This window comes from Silurus aristotelis (genome assembly GCF_946808225.1).
Source record: "Silurus aristotelis genome assembly, chromosome: 3".
Classification (NCBI taxonomy): Eukaryota; Metazoa; Chordata; class Actinopteri; order Siluriformes; family Siluridae; genus Silurus; species Silurus aristotelis.
In genome coordinates this window covers 34644050-34657516 of record NC_139576.1, presented here as the reverse complement: position 1 = coordinate 34657516, position 13467 = coordinate 34644050, and the positions used below count along the sequence as shown (strand labels likewise).

The 13467-nt window shown below is 39.8% G+C and overlaps 1 protein-coding gene across 1 annotated transcript in view; it reads right to left on the bottom strand.

Moving 5' to 3' along the window:
• Positions 1–3133: 3133 nt before the first annotated feature.
• The window catches only part of hecw2a (HECT, C2 and WW domain containing E3 ubiquitin protein ligase 2a), a 32242-nt gene continuing 21908 nt past the window's right edge, over positions 3134–13467 (bottom strand). Inside the window, exons 18-30 of the mRNA XM_083537223.1 lie at positions 13047–13143; positions 12856–12939; positions 12661–12749; positions 12287–12407; positions 10503–10616; positions 8855–9007; positions 8384–8482; positions 7469–7598; positions 5410–5556; positions 5122–5236; positions 4884–4969; positions 4660–4772; positions 3134–3630 (exon numbers count right to left, since the gene is read on the bottom strand). Of these exons, the coding sequence (XP_083393349.1) occupies positions 3519–3630; positions 4660–4772; positions 4884–4969; positions 5122–5236; positions 5410–5556; positions 7469–7598; positions 8384–8482; positions 8855–9007; positions 10503–10616; positions 12287–12407; positions 12661–12749; positions 12856–12939; positions 13047–13143 (1460 nt within the window). The 3' untranslated portion in view covers positions 3134–3518. The remainder of the gene's footprint in view (positions 3631–4659; positions 4773–4883; positions 4970–5121; positions 5237–5409; positions 5557–7468; positions 7599–8383; positions 8483–8854; positions 9008–10502; positions 10617–12286; positions 12408–12660; positions 12750–12855; positions 12940–13046; positions 13144–13467) is intronic.

The window sequence follows — 13467 nt, the reverse complement described above, 5'->3', positions numbered from 1 at the left end:
AGAGGGGATTGGAATGAAAAAATAAAAATAATAAAAATTGAGAAATTCAGATGGACTGGACATTGCACTTGTTTTCCCCCCTGTAGTGATCTTATGAGTATATTTATGTCATCTGATAGATTAGTGGTTAAGTCATTAAACTTTGGATCTGAAGGTCATGAGATTGAATCCCAGCCACACCAAGCTGCCACTCCTGGGCCCCTGAGCAAGGCCCTTAACCCCATATTTGCTCATTTGTATGAATGTGATAAATGTGTGTCGCTCTGAATACAGGAGTCTAATGCCATTAATATAAATGTTGATATACCAGTTTTGTTCATCTGCAACTCTAGATCTAAGAACTAAGATCTTTATTAGGCACCATCTCTGAACTAGATCCAAAATACTGGTCATAAAAGCAGAAAAAAAAGCTCACCATAACCCCATTTGGTACATTCAGTGCAAAATATATTTTGAAACAAGACAGGCATCCATATAATACAACTATATACAGACATGAACATGATTGTGAACAACATGCATGGTCATGGTCTCAACAACACGTCTGTCAGCAGGTGCTACAGAAGTTCATGGACCAGAACGTCTATAACATCTGTAAATCGAAACAGGTGACAACGATTTTGTCGTTTGTTTTTTTTCTTCTTTAACCCCATCGGTTGGTAACAGCAACTTCTCATGCAAGTAAAACTAATCAGGACCGGCATGTGGTCGCTACTTCCAGCATGCAATAACAAGCTATGACACCTAAGGGTCAAACTCAGGTACTGCATTTTCTGACCCTGCATGCATAAGTTTGAACTAGAAATTCGGTTTATACAGAGAAAACAAAAGAGCACGGAGGAATCGGAGACGAATTATAAATCGTGTTGTGTAAGTAGAAAAATGCACGTGTGGACTGAGGGGAATCGGTCGGAGTGGTTCGTGAGGGAATTTCCTTTCGTGCACGTCGTTTTCAACATTGAGATTCTGACGTCTGGGGATTGCACAGGCCTCCGCATGATTGGGGGGAAAAATCTGTTATTGTGCCTTAAGAAAAACATTGTTCAAATGATCCAGATGATATGTGAGTCAACATGCTCCACTGAACACTTCGAATACAATAAAATGGTCATGTAATTACTTTTGAATGATTTCATTCGCCCTTAGTGATGAAGCATGAATTTTCGGAAACGAAACGATGGTGGTTTTACGGCTGGATGATTTCGATCAACGTGACCTGTTAATAACCATTGAAATTCCCTAATTATCAACAAATTATTAGGTCCAGCTTCCTTCTCTACATCCAGTTGGAGATGCAAGTTATGTGGAAAAGTGGCTTATTTTACTTCCAAAAGTACAAAGTTCCTTCGACATCATCCGAAGGCCTCTCGAACAATGCCGCATTCCTCCTCTCCGAAACCCCGAACGACAGATGAACAATGTACGGTTATTAAGACGCTGTCATTAATATCATGGTGGAGACAATGAACGTGACGTCAAAAGTGGCCCAGGAGACACAGTGACATGCAGTTTGAGCATTACGATGTGAAATTAAAAAAATATCAGGAAAGTATTAGCCTGTCTGAGGGTGTATTAGTTATACTGTAGCATGGGATCTGTGCCACATTTAAATACAATCATTTTGAATGGTCTGAATGTGTGGAAAAAACTTCACAATATATGATCTGATTACGGAGAAACAACGAGCAGGGACGATTCTCGGTTTGACGATAAAACCCGACTGCATTGAGTTTCGATGTGGTGCTGCCGAAGGAGAAAAATCCAACCCTGAATAACTTGTATTAAGTCCTAAGAAGCCATTGATTAAGCCATTTCTTTCTTTCTTGTTTGCTTGTTATCATTTCTCGTGATCTTGACGTTCAAATAAACAGTTTTCTCGTTTTTTAAGACTTAATTTAAACATGATCTCCAACTAACATCAAAGTTGTTTTCTCGTTATCACGACTAGATTTTCTCTCGATCTTGACTTCATCTGAAATGCAGGTTCAGGGATGCTATATTGTTGTTGTTGTTGTTGTTGTTGTTATATTATGTGTAAATCCCTGATCAAAGTGAAGGCGAATGCGTCCATCCATGATGAGATCACGAGAAAACAATGTCGAGATCATGAGGAAATTAAATCGTGATAATAATTAAAAAAAACTTTTCTAATAAATGCTTTTCAATCACATTTTTGATAGTGATGCCCTCATATTTAACCTCTCCAGGGTCAGCTTTCAAACTTTCAACCTTGATCCCACCATCGATGGCATTAAACTCGTCGTCTGATAGATCACGATAAAGCCATGTTGAACTTCTGATGGCCTAACAATGCTATCTGATAGTCCAGTGTCTACACCGATGTCTCCCTTGCTTGTATGTAGAAGTGGTGAAGCCATAATGAGTCACGTGTGCTTCCAGGACACGTGGCAGGAACACGGGGAACGCTGTATTGCTGTGCAAGGGGACCATTTTGAAGGTGATAGTGTGTTAAGGTAGATAAATAAAGTACTTTCTTAAAGATACCACCTCGTATACCGCCACCACCCACACCCTGGAATCCAGAGGATACCAGCCCAGAAGAAAAGGACAAAAATCTGGAATAGGATATTCAACCCCAAGGTGTCAGGTGTCCACAAATATTTGCCAAGCAGCGCAGAAGAAACATTAATCAACTTCAAGATACACGGCATCAGCACGATTGCCCGATCGGTTTGAAGCTGTCTGAGACGTCTTTATGGGAAACCCTCACATCCGCTAAAGTCGTTATGTCTTACAAGATAAGTGTAATAACCTGTAGTAAAGTTCTTGAAATTCGGTGTCTGGCTCGTTCAAAGAAGCGTTCGATCAAATGCCTTAAAAGCCGACGAGGGGTGAGTGGGTGGTATTCGCCAAAATACGCAAAAAAAAATTTTGTTTTTCATTATGCAAAGCACCATGTAACTGAAGGGTTTTGTATTGCTTCAGCTGAAAACCTGTCTAGAATGTCCGTAAGTAAATATCGCACAGATTCCACAAAAGCACGTTCATCTCTCGTCCGTTTGGATGAGGAACTAGCTTGAAACTTACGATGGTGCTGAAAGACCTGCCGAGGGTGAAAATACTGTACTGTACATGCGCACGGGTCGAGGTGTAACTGTTAATTCCTGTAAACTGTAAATGTTAGTATGCTGTGTTTTGCGTTGTAAGAAAGACTTTCTGTGTTTAAGACTCGCGTTCATGTTCCTGCTCAGTATCTAATGCGTTCACAATGTGTGTGTGTGTGTGTGTGTGTGTGTGTGTGTGTGTGTGTGTGTGTGTGTGTGTGTGTGTGTGTGTGTGTTTGTGAAGACCCAGAAGGGAATAGGTCCCAGAAAGAGCCGTCATGCTGTAGTCACAATAAACCTGGTTTCATAGCAGAGGAACAAAAAAGGGGTCCAGGAAACAAGGCCATTACCGAGACAGGAGATGAGCACTGGGGTACAGAATAAAAGGCAAAAAAGGTTTCCAGTTTTCTAGAACACGATCCCCGGTTGGTGAGGAAAGGCCGTGTAAGAGCCTTACTCCAGGCCAAACGTGCTCGTTTCCTCCACAGCAGTGAGCACCTTCTCATAAAGCATGGAGAAGGAGTGGTATGGGGGAAGATCCAGGCGGTTAAAGCAGGTGTGAGCCCTGTGAAAACACATGGAGGAAAAAAACGGGTGATGCATTTGCAGATTTGTGCATAAGATATTGGCTATGTCATGCCATGTCTTGCTTTCATATCATATCATATATTATATCATGTCATGTCATGCTGTCATATCATATATCTCATGCCATATTAAGTAATGTCATGCCTAGTTTTATGTCACGTCTAGTCTTGCCTATTCTCGTCTTGTCTTGCCATCTAATATCTTGTCATTCCATTTTTAGTCTTTTCTCATCTTATGTCATGTCCTGACTAGTCTGTTGTTTTGTCATCTTGTTATGTCTTGTCATGCCATTCCATGTCTTGTCTAGTCATGCCATGTCTTGTCATATGATGTCATGCATTGTCTTGTCTTGTGTTGCCATGTTTGTCTCGTCTTGTTATGCCATACAAAATCTAGCCTAGTCTCGTCTCGTCATGTCATGTCATGTCATGTCATGTCATGTCATGTCATGTCATGTCTTGTCTTGTCTTGTTTTGTCTTGTCTTGTCATCTTATTAACAGATTATCTGAACTAAATGGAGTAATGAAAGGGCTTTATTTTTCTCTATCTTCTTTTACAAAAAGCAAACATTGAATTCCAAAATGCTGTGGAAAAGCTATAAAACATTAGTACTGCTTATAACACATTCCATTTTGTATTAGCATTTTGCTTCTCATGCAAACTAGGGGTGTAACTTTGGACTCTTGTCAGAAACTGATTAAATATGATAAATACTCTAGTTCTGTGTAATAAACAATGCAAACAATGTGTATTTTATCAATTCAAATGAAATAAATGTGTACATTCTTATGAACAGACGTTATAATGGTAGATAATGTTCTTTAGGATAAGCATAGCTTAAAAATCAGTCATGAAATTCATAAACTCAACTAAAAATGTAGTCGGAAATAAGTTTGCCTTGCTTTTGATCAAACATCTAACTTCAAGTTTTATTCCGGACGTGTTTCGAGTCACTTCAGAACGAGCTGAAATTGTTATATCTAATCCCCAGACCACTAGCCGTACCTTGGAAGGGAGGTAACTTTGCCCCATTTTTCGACGCAGAAACGCCGTGGCCCGTTGCTCCCCCGAAGAGAGGCGAAGCCTTCATAGGGAACGCTCGAAGTGCCTGTGACAAACTACACCAAACAAAAAAAAAGGACACAATAGTGCTCAGGAAATCATAAGGTCACTAGAAAAACTAGAGAAAAAGGAAACTCTATTCAGTCAAGAGCAAGGTTTTGATGTACCTGAAGAAGCCTTAGTCTCTGCTCGTTGTTAAAACGCTCGACCGCCACCCAGAACCATCGGATCACGACGTGTCCATCGTGATAACCTTCAGTGAAAGATGCAAAAAACATGCAATCTGGTCTTTAACTATATATATTATATGATCAATTGCCTTTATGCATTCATACAGTATCTCAATTCACTTATTATCATGTGAATATAATAAAAATGAACAATTCTGAAAAGAAAAATTCGAACCTCCTCGATACTCTGTGTTGTTTCTCCAGTCAGCCAGGTCGATTTCTGCAGTCCCAGCGATGACAAGCTCCAGCTCACGAGCGTCAAAGACAGAGACCAGCCGCACGTCCACGACCTGCACGAGCGAGTGACGGCATCTCAAAATTCAGGAGCAGGTTTCGAAATTTCACTTTCACCACTTTCGTCAGGATCATTTCATCACAACGGCTTTCGTTTGCACGAGGTGACTATTTTCCCACGACAGCATCGATATCAACTTTAGTGTCACATTCGAAGATGAAGTTTTACCTCGTAGAAGCCTCGCACCAGGCTCTCGGTCTGCTGTGCCACACCTCTCTCGATACGCCACTTCACCATGCGCTCGATGTACTCCTTCTTGTTTTTCTCACACACTGGGACGCCGGCTCCTCCAGGCTTCAGCTCGCGCTCTGTAATCTGCGGTGCAGGAAAGCCAAAAAAAACCCTGTTACATTTTATTTGCAGAAAGATGCACATTTGCAGAGGCCCATTAAGGATTATTGGACCAGGTTTGATCCAAAACGAATACAATTTAATAAAAAGATAATTTTTTCCACACAATTTTTTTTTGCAATTTATGCTGATGCAACGATGCCAACCGGTGAATCTTACCATCCTTTATACAGATATTCAGTCTCTTTATTTTCACATACACTTGATTTGCCACATCAATTTGTATATCTAGTTTGTCCGCCTCAGAGGTCACTTTAAAACTATTGATTTGAGCCTGATTTATTTCAGCTTCACTTTTATAGACCAGGATTCCAGTCGAAGGTTGCTATACTTTCGAGTTGTCTGTCACTTTAAAAGTTTTGGATGGTTTACAAGTCAAGTCAAGTAGCTTATGTTACCATTTTAACTGCCATTTCGATTATTGTAATGTGCTTTGCCTGGGGACAAGGTCACACACTGTCACACAGACTAAGCCTGCAGTATCTTGGCTTGTTCAAAATGCTGCCACCTCTAGGTTCTTGACTGGAATTACAAGAATATTAATATTCTTCTTCTTCTTCTTTCGGCTTCTCCCATTCGGGGTCGCCACAGCGGATCATCCGTCTCCATACCCACCTGTCCTCTAACACTTTTCGACATTTTGCAACAAACAGTTTTTGTATTCAAGCATCCATCAGTGAACAGTTGATCACCTCAACAGTGATGGAACAATAATGAATGGACTTTTGACAGCAGCCAGATGAATATAAGTTCTAATTTGGCTCTGGTTCCTCTCAAGGTTTCTCCCTTATACCATCTCAGGCTTGTTCAAAATGCTGCTGCCTCTAGGTTCTTGACTGGAACTAGAAAATTGTAGTCTATAACTTCACTAGTACTTGCTTGTCTCTACTGGCTCCATGTCTCATCTAGAATCTGAAGTTCTTTAATTTCTGTGGAAGAAATGAATCCACTGTTACCACTGGTCCTGTTCTCTTTCTTTCTTCTGATTCATTTTGATGGCGTACTTCTTTTTTTCAAATCGGAGACCACTCGCTGCTGTTGAGGATGGTTCCCAATGAACCATAAAGATCCATGAGGTTACTGTGGAGAATTAAACTCAAGAACCTTAAAAATGGATTTGGACTGTAAATAATAGAAAGTCTGCTACAATGGCTTACAGTTGCTTTGAACCGTTTTGCATTTAAACATCCATCAGTGAACAAATGATAACCTCAACAATTAGAAGTCTGGTTCCTCTCAAGGTTTCTTCCTCCTACCATCTCAGGGAGTTTGTCCTTGTTAAATTTGTTAATAAGAGATACATTATAATGTTAATAACAGCCAAAAGGCATAAAAAAAATCATAAAAATTCATAAAAAGGTCATGGTAGGAAAAACATAACAGGGTATACAGTAATAAAGATGTATCAGATGGCAAGAAAACAGAAGGAGTGTGGACAGAAAGAAGAAGAAGATTGAAAAATGTGAGTAAGCGTGAGTGAACACCATTCCAACTGTGAAGCATGGTGGGGGTTGTATTGTGCTGTGGGGCTGTTTTGCTGGAAAAGGCAAATAGACGACATCAGGAAGAAGAAGGACTGTCAATAAATAATGATGAAATGCCTTGGGACCTCAGTCAGAGGGTTAAGAACTGGGTCTTTCAACAGAAAAATGTTTCTAAGCATATTCAAAAGTATGACGATTTTACGAGTCGTAAAAAGATTTACGTTGTGAAAGATTTAGTTTTTTTATATACAGTAATACACACTTATGTACTGGCTGCCATATACATCATAAAATATTATTACAAACTAAAACAATTATAATTTTGCATAGGGTTATGTTTGTATCTAGATGTTGGAAAAGAATTAAGTAAGAACCATGAGCACACAACTGACCTGTCCGAAAACCTCCTCATTGACAGTGAAGGTAAGATCCAGCATGTTCTCGATGTCATTGTCTTTCATCCATTGCAGGCTCTGATGGAACTCCTCATCCAGAAACTCCAAGTCACTCAAATCGCATGGTCTACGAAACAAAAAGTATATATATATATATATATATATATATATATATATATATATATATATATATATATATATATATATATATATATATATATATATATATATATATATATATATGCCAGAAATAGACGATTTTGGGGACTGTTTAATCAATGGAGCTAGTCGGGGAAATTGTGGAGGACATTTTGATGCTGTTGAGCAGCCTACAAGGTGGTATCAAAAAGTGCCAAGACTAGCTCTGTTTACAAGAAGGTACTTTATTTATTTATCTTTATTTACTTGCTGCGATTCGGGTCTCTGGATCTCGGCAGTAGTGTCAAAAAGGCATCCTTTGCACTGGATCTTCAAGAAGAAGTGGGCAAAGTCAGCAGGAGCCAAATTTGGCAAGTAGGGTGGGTGGGATCACATGGATCGTTTTCCGACGATCATGATGCACGAGTTGCTGAATGGTTTTGACATTTTCGGGGTTTGAGCTCGTTAAAGGTCTTCCTGATCTCTCGTCATGTTCCAGTGATGCTCTTCTGCCAATGAAGCACTCTTGAACGCCTCGAACGACTGATTGCAGCATCGCCGTATGTCAAACGTATGTCGTTTTAAGCAGCTCTGTGGCCGATTTGCCGAATTTTATGCGGAATTTCACGTTTGTTCTTTGTTCTAGCTACTGATGATAGCATGGAAACACACATGTTTTGATACCACCTTGTATTTCTCAAGAACAATTTTCCCTTCTATTACAACAGAAGGAGATTTGTTTCAGTGTAGACACATCTCAGTCGAAAGACTTACATGCGCAGAAGGCCTTTGTAGAATGGCCGTGTGAAGAAGGCATCCAGGAGGTACTGGTGAATCAGAGCGAGGCCCAAAATTCGCCCACTAAACCGGAACCTGGGGAACAAGTGTTACTGGGTATTAACATCATTTTCTCCAGTGGTGAATTAATTGTGCCGCATTATCCTTTTTATTGACTATTAACTGTGTTTTTGTTTTTTTTTAAGATAAGATAAGATAAACCATTATTCATCCCACATTGGGTAAATTACCATGTTACAGCAGCAAAAATGTGTGCAAATATGAAGCAGAGACACAGTACAAATATAAACAGTACAGTAAATAAATACAAAAGGAAAAGACAACAATAATAGTAGTCACACTATCGGACAAACAAATTGCATTTTGTTATATTTCACAGTGTAAATTTTTGTTATTGCACAGTTTAACAAATCACCATTAACAATGTGTTTTATGGTGACTGCTCACCATTCATGGTGGTTATCCACAAAGGCCGACATTGGGCTGATCTGCACAGTGTAGGTGTCATTAGCTGAGTATTCGAAGAGTCCGTAATATGGGTTAAAGAGCTCACGGGACACCAGGAAAAAGAACTCCCTTGACGGGCCGCTGTAGTCCAATCTGATTGAGAAAATAAAGACGCCATAAGTAGGAGAACTAGGATAAGCTGTTTGAGAAGCTCAGTGGTGCCATGTTTTAGGATTACACTTTACTGCGATAAAGATATCTGACATGGGCAGTCCTTTGTATACAGTTGTTGACAATTAAACAGGGTGGTGCAGGGAAAGGGGAAATTTTGGAACTCAGTGTTGGCGACCCTAGGGTGTTGCAATTGTTTGGAACTGGTGCGACTTCGTTTTGAATCCAGAATGTTCAGGGTGGCTCAGGGAAAGGGAAAATTTTGAACTAGGAGTTGGCGAGCCTGGTACTTCGGCAATTGTTTGGAACCGGTTTGGCCTTGTTTCGAACCCCTTGCCATAAGTTATAACTGATCAGTGGAGTGGTGCGCCACGAGCATTCGCTGTGAAAGCCTTTTTATAAGAATGGTTATAGTGTGAGTGCTGCATGAAGGGAATTTCAGCGTCGTTACAGTTAGGACATAAATTTAAAAAAAAATTGTATTTGTCACATATACACTACAGCACAGTGAAATTCTTTTTTTTATATCCCAGTTTGATTAAAACCTTGAGTCAGAGAACAGGGTCAGCCATGATACAGCACCCATGGAGCACATTGGGTTAAGTTCCTTGCTAAAGGGCCCAATAGTGGCAGCTTGTCAATACTGACCCTCCAATCAGTAAACCAGTGCCTTTAACCACTCAGCTACCGCTCCCCCTACAATCATATAGACAGATGAGTTCAAAGTGCCATGTTTGTCTCTAACAGAAGAACGTAAAGTATGTAAGACCGAGAACAGAATTGAAGATGTTAACAGACTTCAATCAAACAATAAAACATAGAGGTGGAAGCTTAATGGTTTGGGGTTGTTTTGGAGCAGGGAAGGTTAAAGACTTATTCCAGAAAGAAAAAGGACCTTGACCCAACATGGCTACCATTCCATACTTTGGACTGTGGCTCATTGGAACTGACTTCACCATACGACAAGCCGAAGCGTACGTCCTAGCATACGTATGTTTTCAACAGAAATAAAGTGGAACGTCTGGATATTTATCCAGTATCTCACAAAAGTGAGTGCAACTATACACTGCTATACAAGCTGCACATTCACTACTCTAAAGTATATCCACTTTTCATTTTTATAGTATTGTCCCTTGCTGAAATGTGAGGGGTGTACTCACTTTTGTGTGATACTGAATATTTGTTTGTTCAAAATTAATCTTCATATCATTAAATGACCAAGTATGTTGCATATAACGAAAAGTAAAATTCATGTGTCTTTAAAAAACTAAAAGAATAGGTGTTTCCAAATTTTGGAAGTCTCCCAAACTAGTGAAATTGACTTACTAAACATTTTCACACATGGGGATAGAAAGGGACATAGACATTACAGTATAAGAACATTCATCTTAGATCTCAGATTACCAGATAATAATCCGTATCCGATTCTGCAGGCTAATCTAAAGCATAGACATGCGATGCTGTGGTGTATACTCACCCCTCCTCCCCTACGAAGCTGACGTACAGTTTGCTTCTCTGCAGATCCTTACGTGAGTAGCACATGATCTGGTTAAAGGCATCTTCCAGGAGATGATCTCTGCGGATGATCAATCTGGGATCGGGACGGTAAAAGCAGCAGGATATTTCAAATCCAGTGTCGTGTGCTTAATACTTTAAACCTGTTCTGTGTATATTTCTGCACTTCATTGAGTCTTATCAATTTTTATTTCGATTTAAGCTTTCAGGTAGTATACTGGTACATGTTACCTACACACAACACACAACTTCTAACATATATATCTAGGAATTATGGACAGGAGAATTATGAATTATAGACTGGCAGACTATGAGGGGCCTTGAAGTCAAACCAGGACTTTGACTTTTACAGGTATAAAAATAGATGCTATCTTGGCAGTACTACACTCAGTATTAAATGGCTAGTGTGTCCTATTACCGATAGGTGGCGCACATGTCTCAAGCAAGTCCAATCAACATGAAAGATGACAGTGTTAGTGCATGGGACAGTGGGTGGTGCTGAAGGTTCTTGTGAATGAAGGCGTAAAAACCTGCGGTTATCTACAGAAGACTTAGAGCGCAGTATGGCTGCTGTAGGACATTTAAATGGTGTAAACATTTCAAAGATGGACGTGGTGGTTCCCTGATGACGAAGTGAAGCCAGGCATCCAGGTGTTCTTTTATTTTTTTTATACACAAATGTCCTGGTTTGACTTGAATGTCCTCTTATTTTCAATTTGGAACTACACAACCTCAATCTGTGCAATACTTTTTCTTGAACCATCTTGTCCTCTGATTTGGAATTAGTGCAGGTAATATTCTTCTGTGATTCTGGATAGAGCTCAAATGGCAGCAAAACACAGACCACCAATGAAAACCACAGTGATTAAGGGATAATCCACAGCTAGGAGTGTGTTGCATGTGTATATTTTTTCAACTGCATGCCAACTGTTCCGTATCGTCCTGTATATATCATGTTCATTTGCCAACACTGAAACGGTAAAGGTGTAATTGATATTTGGAGAGCAAAGCTATGTAACTGTATGGTTACAGTTGTTCAATTCAGTGCATTTGTTTAGAAATGTATAATAGTAATTAAACTGGAGATTTCTGCATGTGTGTTTAGATATTCATACATTTTAGGGTATTATAGGTAAAAAAAATCTGCATATATAGACAAAAGTATTGGGATACTAGACTTTTCCAGCCATATATATATATATATATATATATATATATATATATATATATATATATATATATATATATATATATATACAGGACATTTTTTAATTCGCTATAATAAGATTTTGCATTCACTTGAACTTGGAAACCCGAACCTGCTCCAGCAATGGCGATGCCCCTGTGCACAAAGTGAGCTCCTTGAAGATCTGGTTTACATGCTTTGGAGAGGAAGATCTTGCAGCTATAGAGCTCTGATCTCATCCCTACTGAACACCTTTGGGATGAATGTGAACGCTGACTGCACCCCAGGTCTCCTCACCTACATCAGTACCTGCCTTTCATAACACCCTTGTGGCTGATGAACACAAATATCCATAACACATTTCAAAATCTATTGGAACATCTTCCCAGAAGAGTGGAGGGAATTATAAGAGCAAATTCGGACTAAATGTGGAATGCAATGCTCAAAAATCACATACCGTACTTATGACCAGGTGACCCAATATTTTTGGCAATATAGTATATATTTCGTAATATATATGTGTGTGTATAAAAATGTGGAAATTCCCACTTCCCACTTACTTCACTTTTCCAGGGCCCTGTCCGTAACCCTTAGTCTCGAGTTTGCGGTAGAAATTTCGTAGTTTAGCCTCGAAATCACGTTTGTAAGGTGCAGGGGCGCGAGCATTTGCACGAGGAGTTCCTTAAGAGTGTGCGAGAGAAAGAGCCAAAGATACAGAAGTTAGACAATGGGAATGTGATACCTTAAAAAAAATAAATTCTAACCATTTTAACCATGCTTTGTATAGCTAAATTATGTCAAAGAATTTTTTTAGCTTGTAAATATGCAATATCGGCTTTTGACACTGATACCAGTGAAGAATAACAGAGAATCGTAAAAGTGAAGAAAAATAAAGGGGACATATGGAGTAAGGGACGGGCATGTGACCTCTCACCGGGGGAGCTTTGTGGGGACGCATGACAGTAGCTGGCGTGGAGTAAGGCGTGGGGCGGCACGTACGACATCACTTCCTCTTCAAAAAGACTGCAAAGAGAGATGGGCCATGTAATGTACAAACATACAACTCTGACATACACACTAAAGTGTAAAACACACACTCACACACATACAGACACACAAAGGCACCGACCTGAGCAGCATCACAAGATCGGCGTCGCTAGAGAGCCGAGTTAATCCGGACGCGCCTTCGTTCCGAATAAACTGGACTTTCTCTCTGCAAATATTTGTCCCCCCCCCACACAAAAATAATGAATGATTCGAACATCATTCATCAAGTTACCGCACGAAAGATCTTTGCTGTTAGCTTCGCTTTCAACATACCTGAGGGAATGGTTTCTCACAAGCTCTGGTTGCCTCTCCTGAAGGATCTCTAAGATGTTCGGTTGTCGCAGGAACGCAACGATTTTCTCATTGTAAGCTGAAGAAAAACGCAAGCATGTTTGTCAGTTTAAGGTGTTAAACACCATTATTGTGACACTGATACTCAATAAACATTGGTCAGGGCTTCATAAAAATGTGTTGGGATGTCATTATTTTTAGTCACCACCTGGGCCTTCAGTGGTGTCTTACCTGAATCAAATCCACCTCTTAATACCATCAGACGTCATGGCTCTAGAAACCGTCAATATTATAGAGAAACGCAGTAGAACAGAGCATTGCATCACAGACTGGAATGAATGTCATTAGTGAAGCAAGAAACCCAATGAATACAATTCAAGTCTCCTTTCACTGGAGCCACAAT